This window comes from Achroia grisella, unplaced genomic scaffold, assembly GCF_030625045.1.
Source record: "Achroia grisella isolate CSIRO2021 unplaced genomic scaffold, CSIRO_AGI_Agris_v1 utg780, whole genome shotgun sequence".
NCBI classification, from domain to species: domain Eukaryota; kingdom Metazoa; phylum Arthropoda; class Insecta; order Lepidoptera; family Pyralidae; genus Achroia; species Achroia grisella.
The window spans coordinates 1568416-1582882 of record NW_026713020.1 but is presented as its reverse complement, the minus strand read 5'-3'; the positions used below and the strand labels follow the sequence as shown (position 1 = coordinate 1582882).

The 14467-nt window shown below is 29.0% G+C and overlaps 1 protein-coding gene across 1 annotated transcript in view; it reads left to right on the top strand.

Annotated features, from left to right (window-relative positions):
- Positions 1-312: 312 nt before the first annotated feature.
- LOC131851114 (uncharacterized) overlaps positions 313-14467 on the top strand; it is a 32123-nt gene continuing 17968 nt past the window's right edge. Inside the window, exon 1 of the mRNA XM_059201545.1 lies at positions 313-361. Within this exon, the coding sequence (XP_059057528.1) occupies positions 325-361 (37 nt within the window). The 5' untranslated portion in view covers positions 313-324. The remainder of the gene's footprint in view (positions 362-14467) is intronic.

The window sequence follows — 14467 nt, the reverse complement described above, 5'->3', positions numbered from 1 at the left end:
GTGATAATTATGGAAAAGGCTCCCTCGGGAGGATTCCCGATTTTCCGATCCACTTCAGTTTGGCGCGAGACACCGACTGAACCGAACGCGTACTATTATCTTGCCAGACAGATAACGTACTTATTGACATCGAGATATTATCAAAAACTTTCAAAATAATCACATTAAAAAATAATAATATCGAACAATATGTTTATTTGTTGGATCTGTTCTTTAAAGATAGTCAAAAAAGTTAATTAACTAATATATTCCTAGGGAAAGATTAATCCAATTACATGTATCTAATTTAATTATTCCATCCTACACATATAATTAAGATTAACAATGATTTTCTTCGTATTAAGTGCTGTGTTTATCGCAAGTAAGTATTTTTACATTTTTATTACATGTAATTTTTAATAGTCTAGTATTAAAAAAAATATCAGAGTTGTATTGGTACCTAAATTTTTTATGAACTTTTATGGCTATTTTTATGTACGTCACCACTACGGACTAGTGATTCTGCTGATTTATTGCCACTGCAGAGATATGTAGACAGTCCGTCCATTGCAATTCGTCTTTATGACAAATGGGTATACCTACAGTTTTAAGTAAAATTCTAAAAGAGACAAATCAAATATCATATATTTGATTTGTTCGACAATGATAAAAATAATATTATAAGTACTCTGATTTTGTAATGTAAGTTTTGTATAGGGATGAAATCGGTATAGATTTATTACTAATAACTATTTTTTTTTAAATAATAAGGAAGAAATCCTTCATTGTGATAAGTCCGAATTGTCCGAATCCGGAAATATCTGTCATAAGAACTTTGAACTTTAACCATATTTTTTACTATGTAATAAAATTTCACAATCACTCAAGCAGGCTAAAGATTAATACTTTCGATAGCACAATATCTAAAATTATATAATAAATAGCATTAATATTAAAAAACTCTAAACACACAACAAATATTGGTACCTAATTTATAGAATATTTGGTACATCTGTAGTTGGGTTTGTCAATCTGATATTTACTGTAACATATGATCTCAATCTGGTATATAGCCTACCAAACTTGTGCTAAATCCGGTCGTATAATTTATGTTTTTGAAAGGTGTTCGGAGTGTATAAGTAATATTCTAAAAAATCACCGTTGTTTAAAATTGTACATAGAATACATACTAAACGAGATATTTACTATGATAATATTATTTACAAGATCAAGATATTTAAACGCTGTTACATATGTCCTGAGCTGAAATTCGTGCACCGTGACCCGGACATTCGTAGTAATACCTTATTGCGTAATATGTACAAGTAATATTTTTATCACATTTACTGTAAAAGGACAATAATAATGTTTGGAGTCAAAGTCAATGTAGCAATCATAATAATAATACATTTTTATTGCAGACATCTTGATATTTTAACAATATTAGTACCTACATATTAGCCTGACATACATAAAAAATATACATAAAATTTATTTCGGTGTCACGACAAGTCGGTAGTTTACCATGAGAGTGTCCCAACTTGGGTCAGTAGTCATACTTCTTTCCTTTTTTCATTCCAAAATTCCAAAGCCTTAAAACTTGCTGTGTGACTCAACTCTAGCCGCATCACACTCAATGGCAATTTGTTTTAGGTTCAGATGTAGTCAACAATGTACAATCCCTTGAATGCGTAGTGTAGTTGAAACAGGTGCTACACTGCCGTAGTCGCTGTTGTGGCATGTAGCAAGAAGTTGGGCCCAGTTGGTGCATCTCTTTGTGTGCCTCTTCTTTTATACCACGTTAAAGTCATCATCGTCGCGGTTATCAGTATCTGTGGTACACGTCACTATACTTCAGGATTTTTGTTTACTAGCAGCGACGTCGACTAAAATTCGATATTTCGATTGCACCGAAGATTTTATTCGTGTTGATTGTTGTTTTTAAACGTGATATCTTCTCACAAACATCAACTACCTGCGTTTTATTGGCAGTCATCATGCTATTGACGCAAAGAGTAAATTCCGTTATCACTTTAATCATTGAGGTTGATTGTTTGATTTGAATCTTATATGCCTTCATTATGACGACCCAAGTCTGAGTCAATTTACCTTTATCTATACTATGTAGATAATATAAGGAAGGATCAAAATTGTGCATTGAGGCATATTGACTTTATTGGCAAATATTTACTTTATCTGAGAGATAATAGGGTTCGACGGAAACCCTAAGCAAATATTTGTAGTGGATAGCAAGAGACATTTACCACATTATTCATAAAAAACCTATATTTTTATGAAATATGCTTTCAAGTGACTTCAAAAAGAATATATTTATAGCCCATAGTGATTAAAATGTTGACGTTCGTAAGAGACTATATTGTCCTGTATTAACAAATATTTTTGACTTTGACTTGCCTGTGAAGCCAATGTTAACATTGTCAGGGATGTTTATAGGTGAAAGAATTTCGGTAACATAGGTATCGTTTACATACATATTTAAAAGGTACGTAATCTATAATAAAATTTTACAATTTAATAACTAAAATATGTATGGTATTCAAAAGCGTTTCTTTTTTTAATTATTAATGTTATTTAAAGTTAAGTTTGAAGATTATTTCTATTTCGGTTTCAAAAATAAAATCTTTACTGTTAATCATATTTATTATTTGGTATACTATAGTCATACACACGACTTCGCGACTCTCCAGTTTTTAAGCTGTTTTTTATTAAAGTAAATTAGATATTAAAATTGATCAATTGAAAAATTAAAGTTTGTTTTGGAAACATCAAGTGGTAAGTAAAGTGGCAACATTAGATTACAAAAACAGTAGTAGGCCTAACCTAAACTGCTAAAATAGAAGTATTTATTGTTGGTATTGTGAGTGAAGGGATTACACTAATGAACTAGGTATTATCCCGAAATTACTATGTGGACCATCAGCACATTTTCAAATCATAAAAAAGTAAAGATAATATTCCGATAGTTTCAATACGCATTAGAGTAGGGGTAATTTATAATAAATAAGGATAGATACTAAACTACCCTTGATTCCTTTAACACAATAATATAACATATGTATGATTCATGACTCTAGTCTTACAAATTATACATAAGAATTGCATTTGCATCAAATCTCATGAAAAAAAAGGTTTTTTTTAAATGCAATTTCTTCTATCTGGCCAGATATAAATTTAAGAACAGGGTTTCAGTAAAATGTGTGTTAAAAAACCATAGATAATTAATTTTTGCAGAAAATAGCTCTAATATACCTACTATTCTGTTATAATATATAGTCAGTTTTTTTCTCCAGGAATACAAGTAACTGTTTGTTATATTTAAAAGTAGCTATATTTCGCAGTACTGACTGCTGCTGCTGACTGAAATCAAGAAACAATAAAAACAATTAAATAATTAGTATTATATATCTACCAAGTTTTATTAGAACTTGCACAATAATATTTGTGTAACAAAACATTCATTCACTTCCAAAAACTGTCGCTTTTATATAAATTATTATAATAATTCTCCCAATCTAAGCAGAGCCTGTGTTATGGGTAATACAAAATACACATACTTAAATACATTTCTCGTTTGGAAATTATATTCTATATAGTATACATGATATACATGAAAATACACAGACCAATACAAACAATCATACTTTTGTATTGGGATGTATGTTTGTTAAATAGAAGCATGGCGGTGTGCAAAATCGCTAGATCATCGAAGCCGTTAATATTATGATTATGATTATCCAACTTTAATATATGTAAATAAATAAACTCTTGCTAAATGTGTATGTTTTCTTTCCAGTATCTGTTACTTTATAGTCACTTTCTTAGTTACTGTTACTTCGTTATTTATGATTTAATTTTGTACCGAAACGAAAAATAATATGATTAATTCATGCTTTTTCAAGCTCGTAAGTTTATAGTCAATTGATTGATGTGTGTCCAAGATACCCTCGGTCGTATTTCAGTCTCTCTACTTTCTTACAGATCTGCTTACACATTCTATTGTCATTAATCCTCCCGGAATAGGTACACTTACACGAAACTATATATTTTTGCAGTGATATATTTGTTATAAAAGTTAATGTAAGTTCATGAAATTTTATTTTATTTCAATCTTTGTTACAAAAAAATCTGTTGTTATTACTATACTAGTTTTTTGCTGAAGTCATTCCCTCGAAATATGAATTGAGTGAACTAATTGATATACGTTAAGTTTTAAAATTATTTAAAAAAGCAAAGAAATTAATAAACATAAGGAATAAATGAGAAAAACTTCAAATAAGCTAAGTAAACATAAAAACATTTTACAGTTTCAGATAATCGGGTTCAAGCTCCAAACATGCATTATATATTTCTGAAATTATCCTACTCACAACATGAAGCCGGATGTGGTAATGTAAAACCGCATATACTACACGCTACTATATAAATAAGTGAATATAATCGTCTCCTCACCGCCGCATTTCACCAACGATTCATTTTTTAATCCTCCGCGGAAAATCATACATTTTTTATTAATGAAAGGCAGTCTTCAATCCTCGTAAGCCATCTGTCGGATTAATAGCGGATTAAATAGACAACTAAATATACAATTTAGTCATAACGCATACTGTGAATGTAGGTCAAATGGTCAGTGTCAGAACTGTCGGTGCTAAAATATGAATACTATCATTTCACGACAACCAATAGGGACTAAACTGTAAATTACCTATGTGAAACATTAATCCATAACACACCTGAAAAATTCTATACAGACACAAGTAGGCACAATAAAAATAAAATAATTGTTCTATATATTGGATAGACAGAATATACTTTTATATGCATTATACAGAAAAGAAATTAAAGTGATCAAATTATTGAAATCTTTTCTTAATTAAATTTATTTAAAAGAGACATTTGATATAAATTATCAAGGTGAGTTATGGTACTAAAATAAAAGGTATAGAGGCATAATATCTTAGTCTTTCAGAATGGAATCGAATGAGACGAGCATCACATCATTATATTATATCCATCGTGATCTTCATATATAGGAGATAGTTATTGGCAGATGGGTCACCATTTTATTCACATTTCAATTGCAAAAAAATATGCGTAATATCCACATGGATGTTTAAGTAACTCTAATAAATACTTCGAATGATTTCAATACATTTCCACGTATCAAATTTATCTATCATTTGGCACTGAATATTATTCCATTGTAACGTAAACCGAGATATTATCGCTAAATTACCTTTTGATTTCTATGTGTTACATTTGCGGTAATATTTTCAACGTTACTCTTGTAATCCTCGGGGTAAGATTTCTTTGTTGTTATAACACGATTTTTCAATTTATATGCGAACACCCTCATGATGACGCTGCAGTATTAATATTTACAATTACTAAGATACTACATTACAAAGGACCAGCTAATGGAAAGTGGTTTTGCGTTGCTTAAAGGTAGAATTAGACTATACTAGCGAATTTTAATTCTTATATTTACAGTTAATTGCAAGTCTTAAGATTCTTCGATTGCTCAAATGTGTTCGTGAGAATTTAATACTATATTATCATAAAACCTTCTTGCTTTTGTTATTTGAAGCTGTTTGTTTTTATAACGTTTTACAGTTGGATAAGGTGAGTAAATTGTTAATGTCTTCTTATTCTTACTATTCAGTCTTTTAGAATAATAGTAATATCCCAGGACAATATACAAAGCTTCATCAGTCCAAGCTAAGTAGAGCTCGTGTTATAGGCAATAAACAACTGATTTATCATCATTGCCTTGCCTTTATCTCATTATTTGGGGTCGGCACAGTGGGTCATTCTCTTCCACTGATCTCTAGCGGCCGTCATAACTGAGCATACTCTTCTTTTATTCATACCATCTTTCACACAATCCATCTTTTTTAAGGTAATAATAAATTGAATAACCTACCGTACCTTGTTTACCTATTCGTTGTTTTTACATTGTTATATATATTTAGTTTATTGTCATATAGTCACAAAAGATTGATAACCGGGAACAGTTCAGGAGTAACATATGTTGTTACTCTTGAACTGTTTCCATTACATATATTGAAATACACGATTAATAAAAAAGATTAAATTAAGACATTCATGGTATGAAAGAAAATTTCTATGCACCGAATTAAAAATTAAGGGATGGCATTTACTCTCTATAGATATACTTATCTAGATAGATAAAATTATTCATTCCAGTACCACTAAGTATTGACTAGACTGTTTCAGCATTTGAAATTTAAATTCTCTAACGAAATTTTAGAAACATCAAATTGTATAAGAAGCAAAGTTACCTACTTAGAATATATATAGCTAGAATCCTAATTCGTTACAAATATAATCGATGCGGAAATTGGTTTGTTTATATGCAGAAGACGGTAAACAATAAGTTATTACGTACTTTGTAAAGTTACTAGTCTTTTTAAAGATGTCTTGATTCGCAGACCTTATCAGTAACTTTTACGGAGTGTTTACTATTTATATATTTTAATATATGTATTTGCAATTGATATGATATAAACAAGTCTTCATATAGCAAATTAGTCTACCTATACCAATATTATAAATGTTATTTTAAATAGTTAATTTGTGAATAAACATAAATTAAGTGGTAAACAAGTATAAGATACTTCTAAAAATAAAATTAAGTACGTATATATTAATTTTCGGCTTGAGTATTTTATTACATTTAATGAATAAGTAATATAATTATATTAATATTGTTTAATATTAAAACATACCTATTAATATCGTTAATTTACGAAATATATATATTAAAATATCATTCGTAATGTTTAAAGTATTTAGAGCACACAAAATAGCTATGTAATTTAATATAAAATTTCAATTTTAAATATACTCTTACTGTCGATTGCATAATTTAAAGGAAATAAGAAGTTATTCGCAACTCAGTATTTTCAGCGAACGGGAAAAACGTTTAACTGATTTTCTCTACTATAGCGAATTCTAAGCCTGTTGAAATCTAAAAGGAAATATGAATGTGTATTTTAACTTGCACTAAAATATTAAACTTTACCTCTTTCAACTTTTTCTCTTTATACAGGAACATAATTATTAACTGTTCGGCTAATAAAATGGATTGTCAATTTTACCGTTTGTTCTTTGAAAATATTAACCTAAAAATTTTTATTTATTAGAAAATTGTATTAATACGTTATTGCATAGTACTTAACCATAGTTATGAATGCTTGTCAAAGCAATAATAGATTTATAAAAGCAAAATCGTTATTCATAAACGCACTGTAGCAAGCCAATTGAAAATGTTAAATAGTCATGCTATAAAGTTATAACGGGCTAATAACCTGAATATAAAATCATATTTTAATCTCTAAATTAATAAATTTAAATTTGGAATATGTACTATTTTACCCACATAATTGTACTCTTACTTGTACTCTTAGATTTACATATGAATCTAAGATTATAAATTCTGTATATCAGTTTATTTTATTATTATATATAAAATAAAAATAATATATATTGCATTTTATTATACATATATAATAAATTAATTATCATAACACGTCTACATAAAAATAAAAGTGTAATATTATATTTTTTTTCATTACTGCATTACTATTACAAATTGTTCTAACTGTCCCTAATCTTAATTCATACTAGTATTTAAACATTATGGCGTAGGTCGCCTTATACATATAAATATAATTTAGTTATAGAGGGCTGATGAGTTTATGAATAAACCACGACATTAAACGTTCAGTGGTGTTTGCTAAAGTGTTCTATAATCATGTAATAAAATTTGTTTTGAATAACATTTTTATTCAATAACCTTAATTTAGAGATATTATTTACGAATGTTTCTCGTCTTCTGCATTGCTATCTTACTAATATGCGACGGTCCATATTTTGTACTTATGTACGTGATATTAGGTACGTTGCGCTACATACCATGACCATACAATACGACTGAGACGCTATGCACGACGCAATGCAATTCGGTCACATATTCTCAGAAGTTAAAGCAGTGTAACAATTCTATTAAAGTCGTAAATCACAGAATGAGCTGAGTTAGGTTTTAGTTAGAGAAGAGCGAAAGTATGTAGAGATTTTATCTAAAATATACTACAAATTACCTACTCGAAATGACAGCGACGTGGCTATAAAAATGTTTATATTTTATTGAATCGAATATTATTTAGTGGAAACCGTGTTCACTATCTGTTATATTCTTATTCTATTCATAGTCTGGATACTAAATTGTGGAGGGTAGACTTCTAAGGTCCGATCTATCAATTTTCCAATGCTGAACATGGTAGAGATAAAGCGCATTTCGCAATATGGATTTATACTTATTTACAGCCGATGATTTATTACTAACATGTAAAGTTATTATGGTGGCCAATGATCGCCCATAGAGGTTTTATAAGCACTCTCTTCAGCAAACCCTCGACGACACACAAGCGTACATAATCATATGCAAATAAAATAACTTTATCTACTCCAAAGTAAAATATTTCAAAAGATCCTTAAATATTCGAAAACTGAAGACCACAATATTCTTTAGTAACTTATGCTATAATTCTCACGAAAGTCCTACAAGAGCGAAAATTTGCGTGAGCAAGCCGCAAAAGACAGATAATGCGTTTATAATTAAGCTTAAGCTATTATTTAAACATTATAGAAATTCTTCAAAGAGTATTGTTAAGAAATTAAAATTTAAAATGTCCATAATTTCGGTAGCGTTCGATTATCCACGTATTTTTATACGAAAAATACTGGTGCTTCTGACAACATTTATTTATAAACCGACGAAGCGAGTAATAGCAACAGTATATTCATATAATGAAATTGAAGAGGACATTGAAAAATGTCCATCCAAGGGTGAAATCTGAAAATATGATTTCACCCTCAAAGAATGTGGTCGCGAAATTCACGTGAATTCTTGACTATATTTACACAAAAATATACGTAAGTATAATATGAAACACATTATTTACAGTTATCAGTTGATCGCACATAAGAAAATCATTTTTATTTGTTTAAACATTCTAAAAGTATCATATTCTATAACATAAGTGTCCATACCCTACAATTGATTATTATGTATCGACAATAACATATTTCAAAAAACCTATAAAAAATTTATCAGAAATATTTTTAATATGTGCTCGGTCACGTAGGATAAAAATAAGGGTTAAGTTTGTTTGAATTTGTCGATGTCTGTTGGTAAATTATTTTTAAACAACTAAGGAAATGAGAATTTTAGACTTACCTATATTTCAGAATCTTTCATAGAATACTTTTACATCGAACTGGCAAACATTAATTAAATACAATAATTTAGAAATTAATACAATAAAAGAAACCCGAAAATGTTTTCCAACAAGAATTATGATAATAATAATGTTATTGGACCACCAAAATTGTAATTGTAAAATCTTATTTAAACAACCAGCGCAATAGATGTCTTAGTTGAAATTTATATTCCTACAACAAAATACAAGTTATAGATATTGAGTTTCTACTCATAGAAAGTGTTCAATATTAATTACTTTCCGATTTCAGACTGACATTGGCTCACGCCGTTGTATAACTCCAATGACTCGTCACGTATCGTCTCTACAACTTCGTTAAGGGTAATAAACTTACGCTAAGCGTGAGTTGCAAGAACTTTACGTGATACTCCGACAATACAATAAATGAAAATTAAGTGCATATTTTATCGTTACTATTACAGTTAACAATATTATATAAATTGTTGCCACTGAAAAGATAGATGTTCTGATGAATAAATATAAAATTACGTTCCAATTGTCCTATACAATTTAACCAGTTTCTTGAATAATTTAAAACTAAACATATCTATAACAATAAAATGTTGCCTATTATTATCATTATTCATATTAATTTATTTCAGCCAGATCGAGGCAAAAAAAACTTTTGAATATTTCCAAATTAATACTTTGACCTTCAGTAAACGTGACTAAGCTATTATAGTCTGCTATTGCCAGTCACGTAGAGATCTGGTTCTATACCTAAGCCACAAAGTGATCTATACTTCTTTATATGACATTAGATCTATGTGGTCCATGGTGGACTGGCGGTTTAGCACGCCGCATTACTTTCAGTGAGCGCGAGGTCAATTCGTCGGTCGATACTATGTAATATTAGAGTTAAAAATCTTGAAAATGAAACTTCGGTTGTGTTAAATTAAATGATAGATATGAAAATATAATATCACAATTCGTTCTAAATACCGTTTTTTACAAATAAATTATAACTAGTTATTTCACAACACTTATTGCAAAAGTCAAACGCATACCATATAGATCGTTAGATACTCAATTAGATTGAAATTTAAAAATAACAGTTCGGATTAGCTACTATAATCTTGACGACTTCGGTGGTCTAGCAGTCTAGCACATCGCTTTACGTCCGATGGTCGCGGGTTCGATTCCTCGCATGGCACAAACATTTCTATTCATGAGTATGATTGTTTGTATCGATCTGGGTGTTTTTTATGTGTAATATGTATGTTATTTACGAAAAAAAATATATCTATGTACTTGTATCAGTTATCTAGTTCCCGGAACACAAGTTTTAGATAGCTTAACTTTGGACTGGATGGCGCTGTGTGAATTGTCCTGAGATGATTATTATTATTTTTATTATTATAATCTAACAAATAGTAAGTATTTACAGAAAAAATCAAAATAATTTATATCAGTTCTCTAGCCATAACAGAAACTCTGCTTAGCTTGGGACAATTTACACAAAACCATTTATTGTGTGAATTGTTCTATTATTATATAATTGTCTTTAAAGAAATTTACAATCAAGTTAAAAGTATAAGTGAACTTCTCTTACTCTCCTATTTTCCATCCAATTAAGAATTAAAATGGATATAAATGTTAGTAAATCGGTCACTAACATTACTTGGATGTAATATTCTATATGGCAAATGATTTCTAATATCATCTCTCCATGGACTTTCATTAATTTATCCTAGTTTTATGTATGTATAGTATGTTTATGTATAGTAAGTATATAACGTATTATGTGTATACGAGCGGGAGTTTTAAAAGTTAATAATTAAGGCCTTCTTTGCTGTGGTGACAAATGAGGTAATTTTTCACGTCTATCTTATTCAAGCAAATATTTAATTAATTTCACTTAGGCTGGTACCTTATTAAAATAAAGTACCTGTGTTATATGACAACCCATTTATTAATCATTATTAGGTTGCAAAATTGTATTTCATAGAGAAGGAAATATATAACAATCCGTCAATTTCTTCTCATGTAGAATAGTTGGGCACTATTCTACATGTACGTTTGCTATATATAATAAATAAATCAAACACTTACCTATAAATAGTAATATTGCGAATATTTGCGAAATTCTGTTCAAAGGGCCATAAAACTGTTATTGCCATCGACACATTCCCTGTGACTTGACGACAAGTTTTCACTTTCTTCTATACATTGATGTACACTCTCACTGCAATAGACTACTCACTACTGTTATCAATTTACTTATAAGATAGAAATATATAATAGAAAATTAATTTTGACTACTATTCTATAATCTAAAATGGCTAGATATTATTGCAGATTAGTAATAGATAAAATAACACAAATAGAAAAACGTTACCGGTTAGAATTTGCCATATTTTTTATATATTATTTTCCATAAATAATACAACAGACAGGTATTTTTAACATATATGTATATACTGTGAGTATTATTGCCATCGTGAGTTTAAAATTTACTAGGAACTAGCTGTGCCTGAGGCTTCACCCGCCTGAAATTAATAGCCTATGTGTTCTGATGTACGATTACATTATTGTAAAGTTTTATTTTTGCATGTAATAAACATCCAGGCAGTCTCTCTGTCTTTTGGTTATATAATTCTTTTACGATTAGATTAAATACATTAATTTAGCGTAAAGATACATTGTATCATTAATTTATTGCATTTATTGAGTTATTTACTTTTATTTTATTGAGTTGTTTGGGCTATTGTCAGGTGCTAAGACCTATGTCTGATATAGTTCATGTTTTACTAAAATATGAAAAAAGGAAATACCAATTTTTATCAATTTACGTAAATTAACTCCAACTTCTACACTAATATATACGTAATGTCTAAATTCTAAGTTCTAAGTCAAAAATACTTGCTATTATAGCAGGTATTTTTGACTTAGAATTAAAATGAAAGATAATCTGTCATTTGGAGCTGAAACGTACCATTAGCAATGGCTGATGGATGTAGGTCGGACCTGCGTTAAACTGCCTACCTACTGAGTGGTTTCGAACTCGACCGTAAACGGCGAAATTAATTCGATTATCTTGGTCAATAGGAATAGGAAGCTAGTAGAGACGCAGATGTAGGCATTTCCAGTTTACTATCTATACAAGGGATTCCAAATGCTACCTACAATTAGTAAAAATACGTATTATCACAGATAATATAATATTACAGTATTATTCTTCAGAGGTTTCGGGAAGTACTTTTTGTTTGAGAATACACAAGATACAAAAATTGAATAAATCAAAAGCAATATAGTTCTGTAGTATATCTTTAAATAGTTTAGTCCTGGTTTCGGCCAGGTTCAATAAATAGATAACATAGGAATGTAAAAATATATAGTAAAATACAATCACTTTAGTCTACTCCTATATAGAATATAACGTCTATTGCATTGATTTTTTAAATACATTGTTAATTAAATTCTTTTCGTTGTGAAAAGAATTTAACGCAGAAAAAAGGAATTTTTTCCAGCTATAATATTGCTAAGCAGGTTTCTGTTCTTCTATTCCTATTAGGTACTATTTTCTAAATCCTTTATGAATATATCATATGTATAGTATATACATAGATGTACCTATGCAAGGCCTATTTATTGTACAAACCGTATATTATTTCATCACATCACACCAAGAAAATTAATGTTCATTCATGACAAATTTAATAGAACCAGTACTTCCTAACTGTATGTCTTAATAAAATTAATTATCTTTAAGTTTATAAAGGATTCTCAAACAATTTTGTACTATGTTCCTAAGTAGTATTTAGTAGTAATTGCATATTTCAAAGGGATGATGTATTAAACATGATGATTTAAAGATGATGTATTACAATTGACGGCCTCGATGGGCTAGCCGTTTAGCACACTGGTTTTATTCCGATGGTTGCGGATTCGATTCCTAGCACGGTACATATATTTATATTCATAACTATGATTGTTTGTATTGGTTTGAGTATTTTCGATGTATTTAAATGTATGTATGTATTTAAATGTAATTACACATAACTACATGGGGCTGTATGATTGGATCTGGAGATATTATTAATGAGTTATTATTATTTTGCGTTCGATACTGATTTTTTTTTCATTATACGTTGAATTAGTAATTTTCATTACTGAAATAAATAAATTTGCGTAAAAAATTATTGACTGTTATCGAGTAAAATTTATTTTTAAACATCTAGGTATATTACCTCGTTTCTTAAATCTAATGTGCCCATTAAAAGTGTTGTACCCGTACGATTGGAATATTTTACCTTAGGAGTCTATGTTGTACTTATTTATAAATAACAATTCTTGTACTTAATTTTCTAATCTAATTCTGTCTTAATAGTTCTTATTTTATGCTTTTTTGTTATATTATTATCATTTTAATTTACATGTCTTTCCTCACATTATATCCTTTACGCAGTGTGCAAAAATTCCCAACTGGTAAAAGTTTCCTAACTTAGATTAGAGAAGCAATATTTTATTATTACAAAGTTTAGAAATACTTACTACTTACACTTAACTACTTTTAATGTTTATATTATGAGTCTCTCTTGACCACTGGTTATGTTGTCACTTTGCTCTTAGATGGATTACATAATGGAGAAAATTATTCAAACATATACAAAAAAACAAACAATGGTAGATAGTTTTTTTTAATATAAAATAACCCGCTTTCCGCTGTCAGATAGAATTTACATCATACAAGTAGCACATTTGGGAATAACCGCATAATACAACTGTACATGTATGATAAAAGTAACCATCACCCTTTATTTAGAACAAGAAAAGAGTAGTGAAAATAAGTAGAGAAAAATTTGAGAGACGAAAACTTTATCTACAGATATAGAATAAGAAATTACAGTTTCTTAAGGAAATACACTTTTTCTTGTTAAATCAGTTGAAAAAATAACGACACCGTACTTATATATTTTTAAATCAGTTCTGTGTTTTAAAATATTATTCCCGTCACGAAGTTCAGTCCGCAAATTATTTAAGAAAGTTCATTTTTATGACTTGAAAAACTTATCCCAACTATTAAAATATTCTCCATTTATACAGAATATTTTATAAAAGTGTACCAGTGAACGTACTACTATCACAAAAATATTTCCAGAAGTCTTGTTATTACTTTAGTCAAAATTTACTTATAGACTTTGAAAATATGATATAAAAAATTA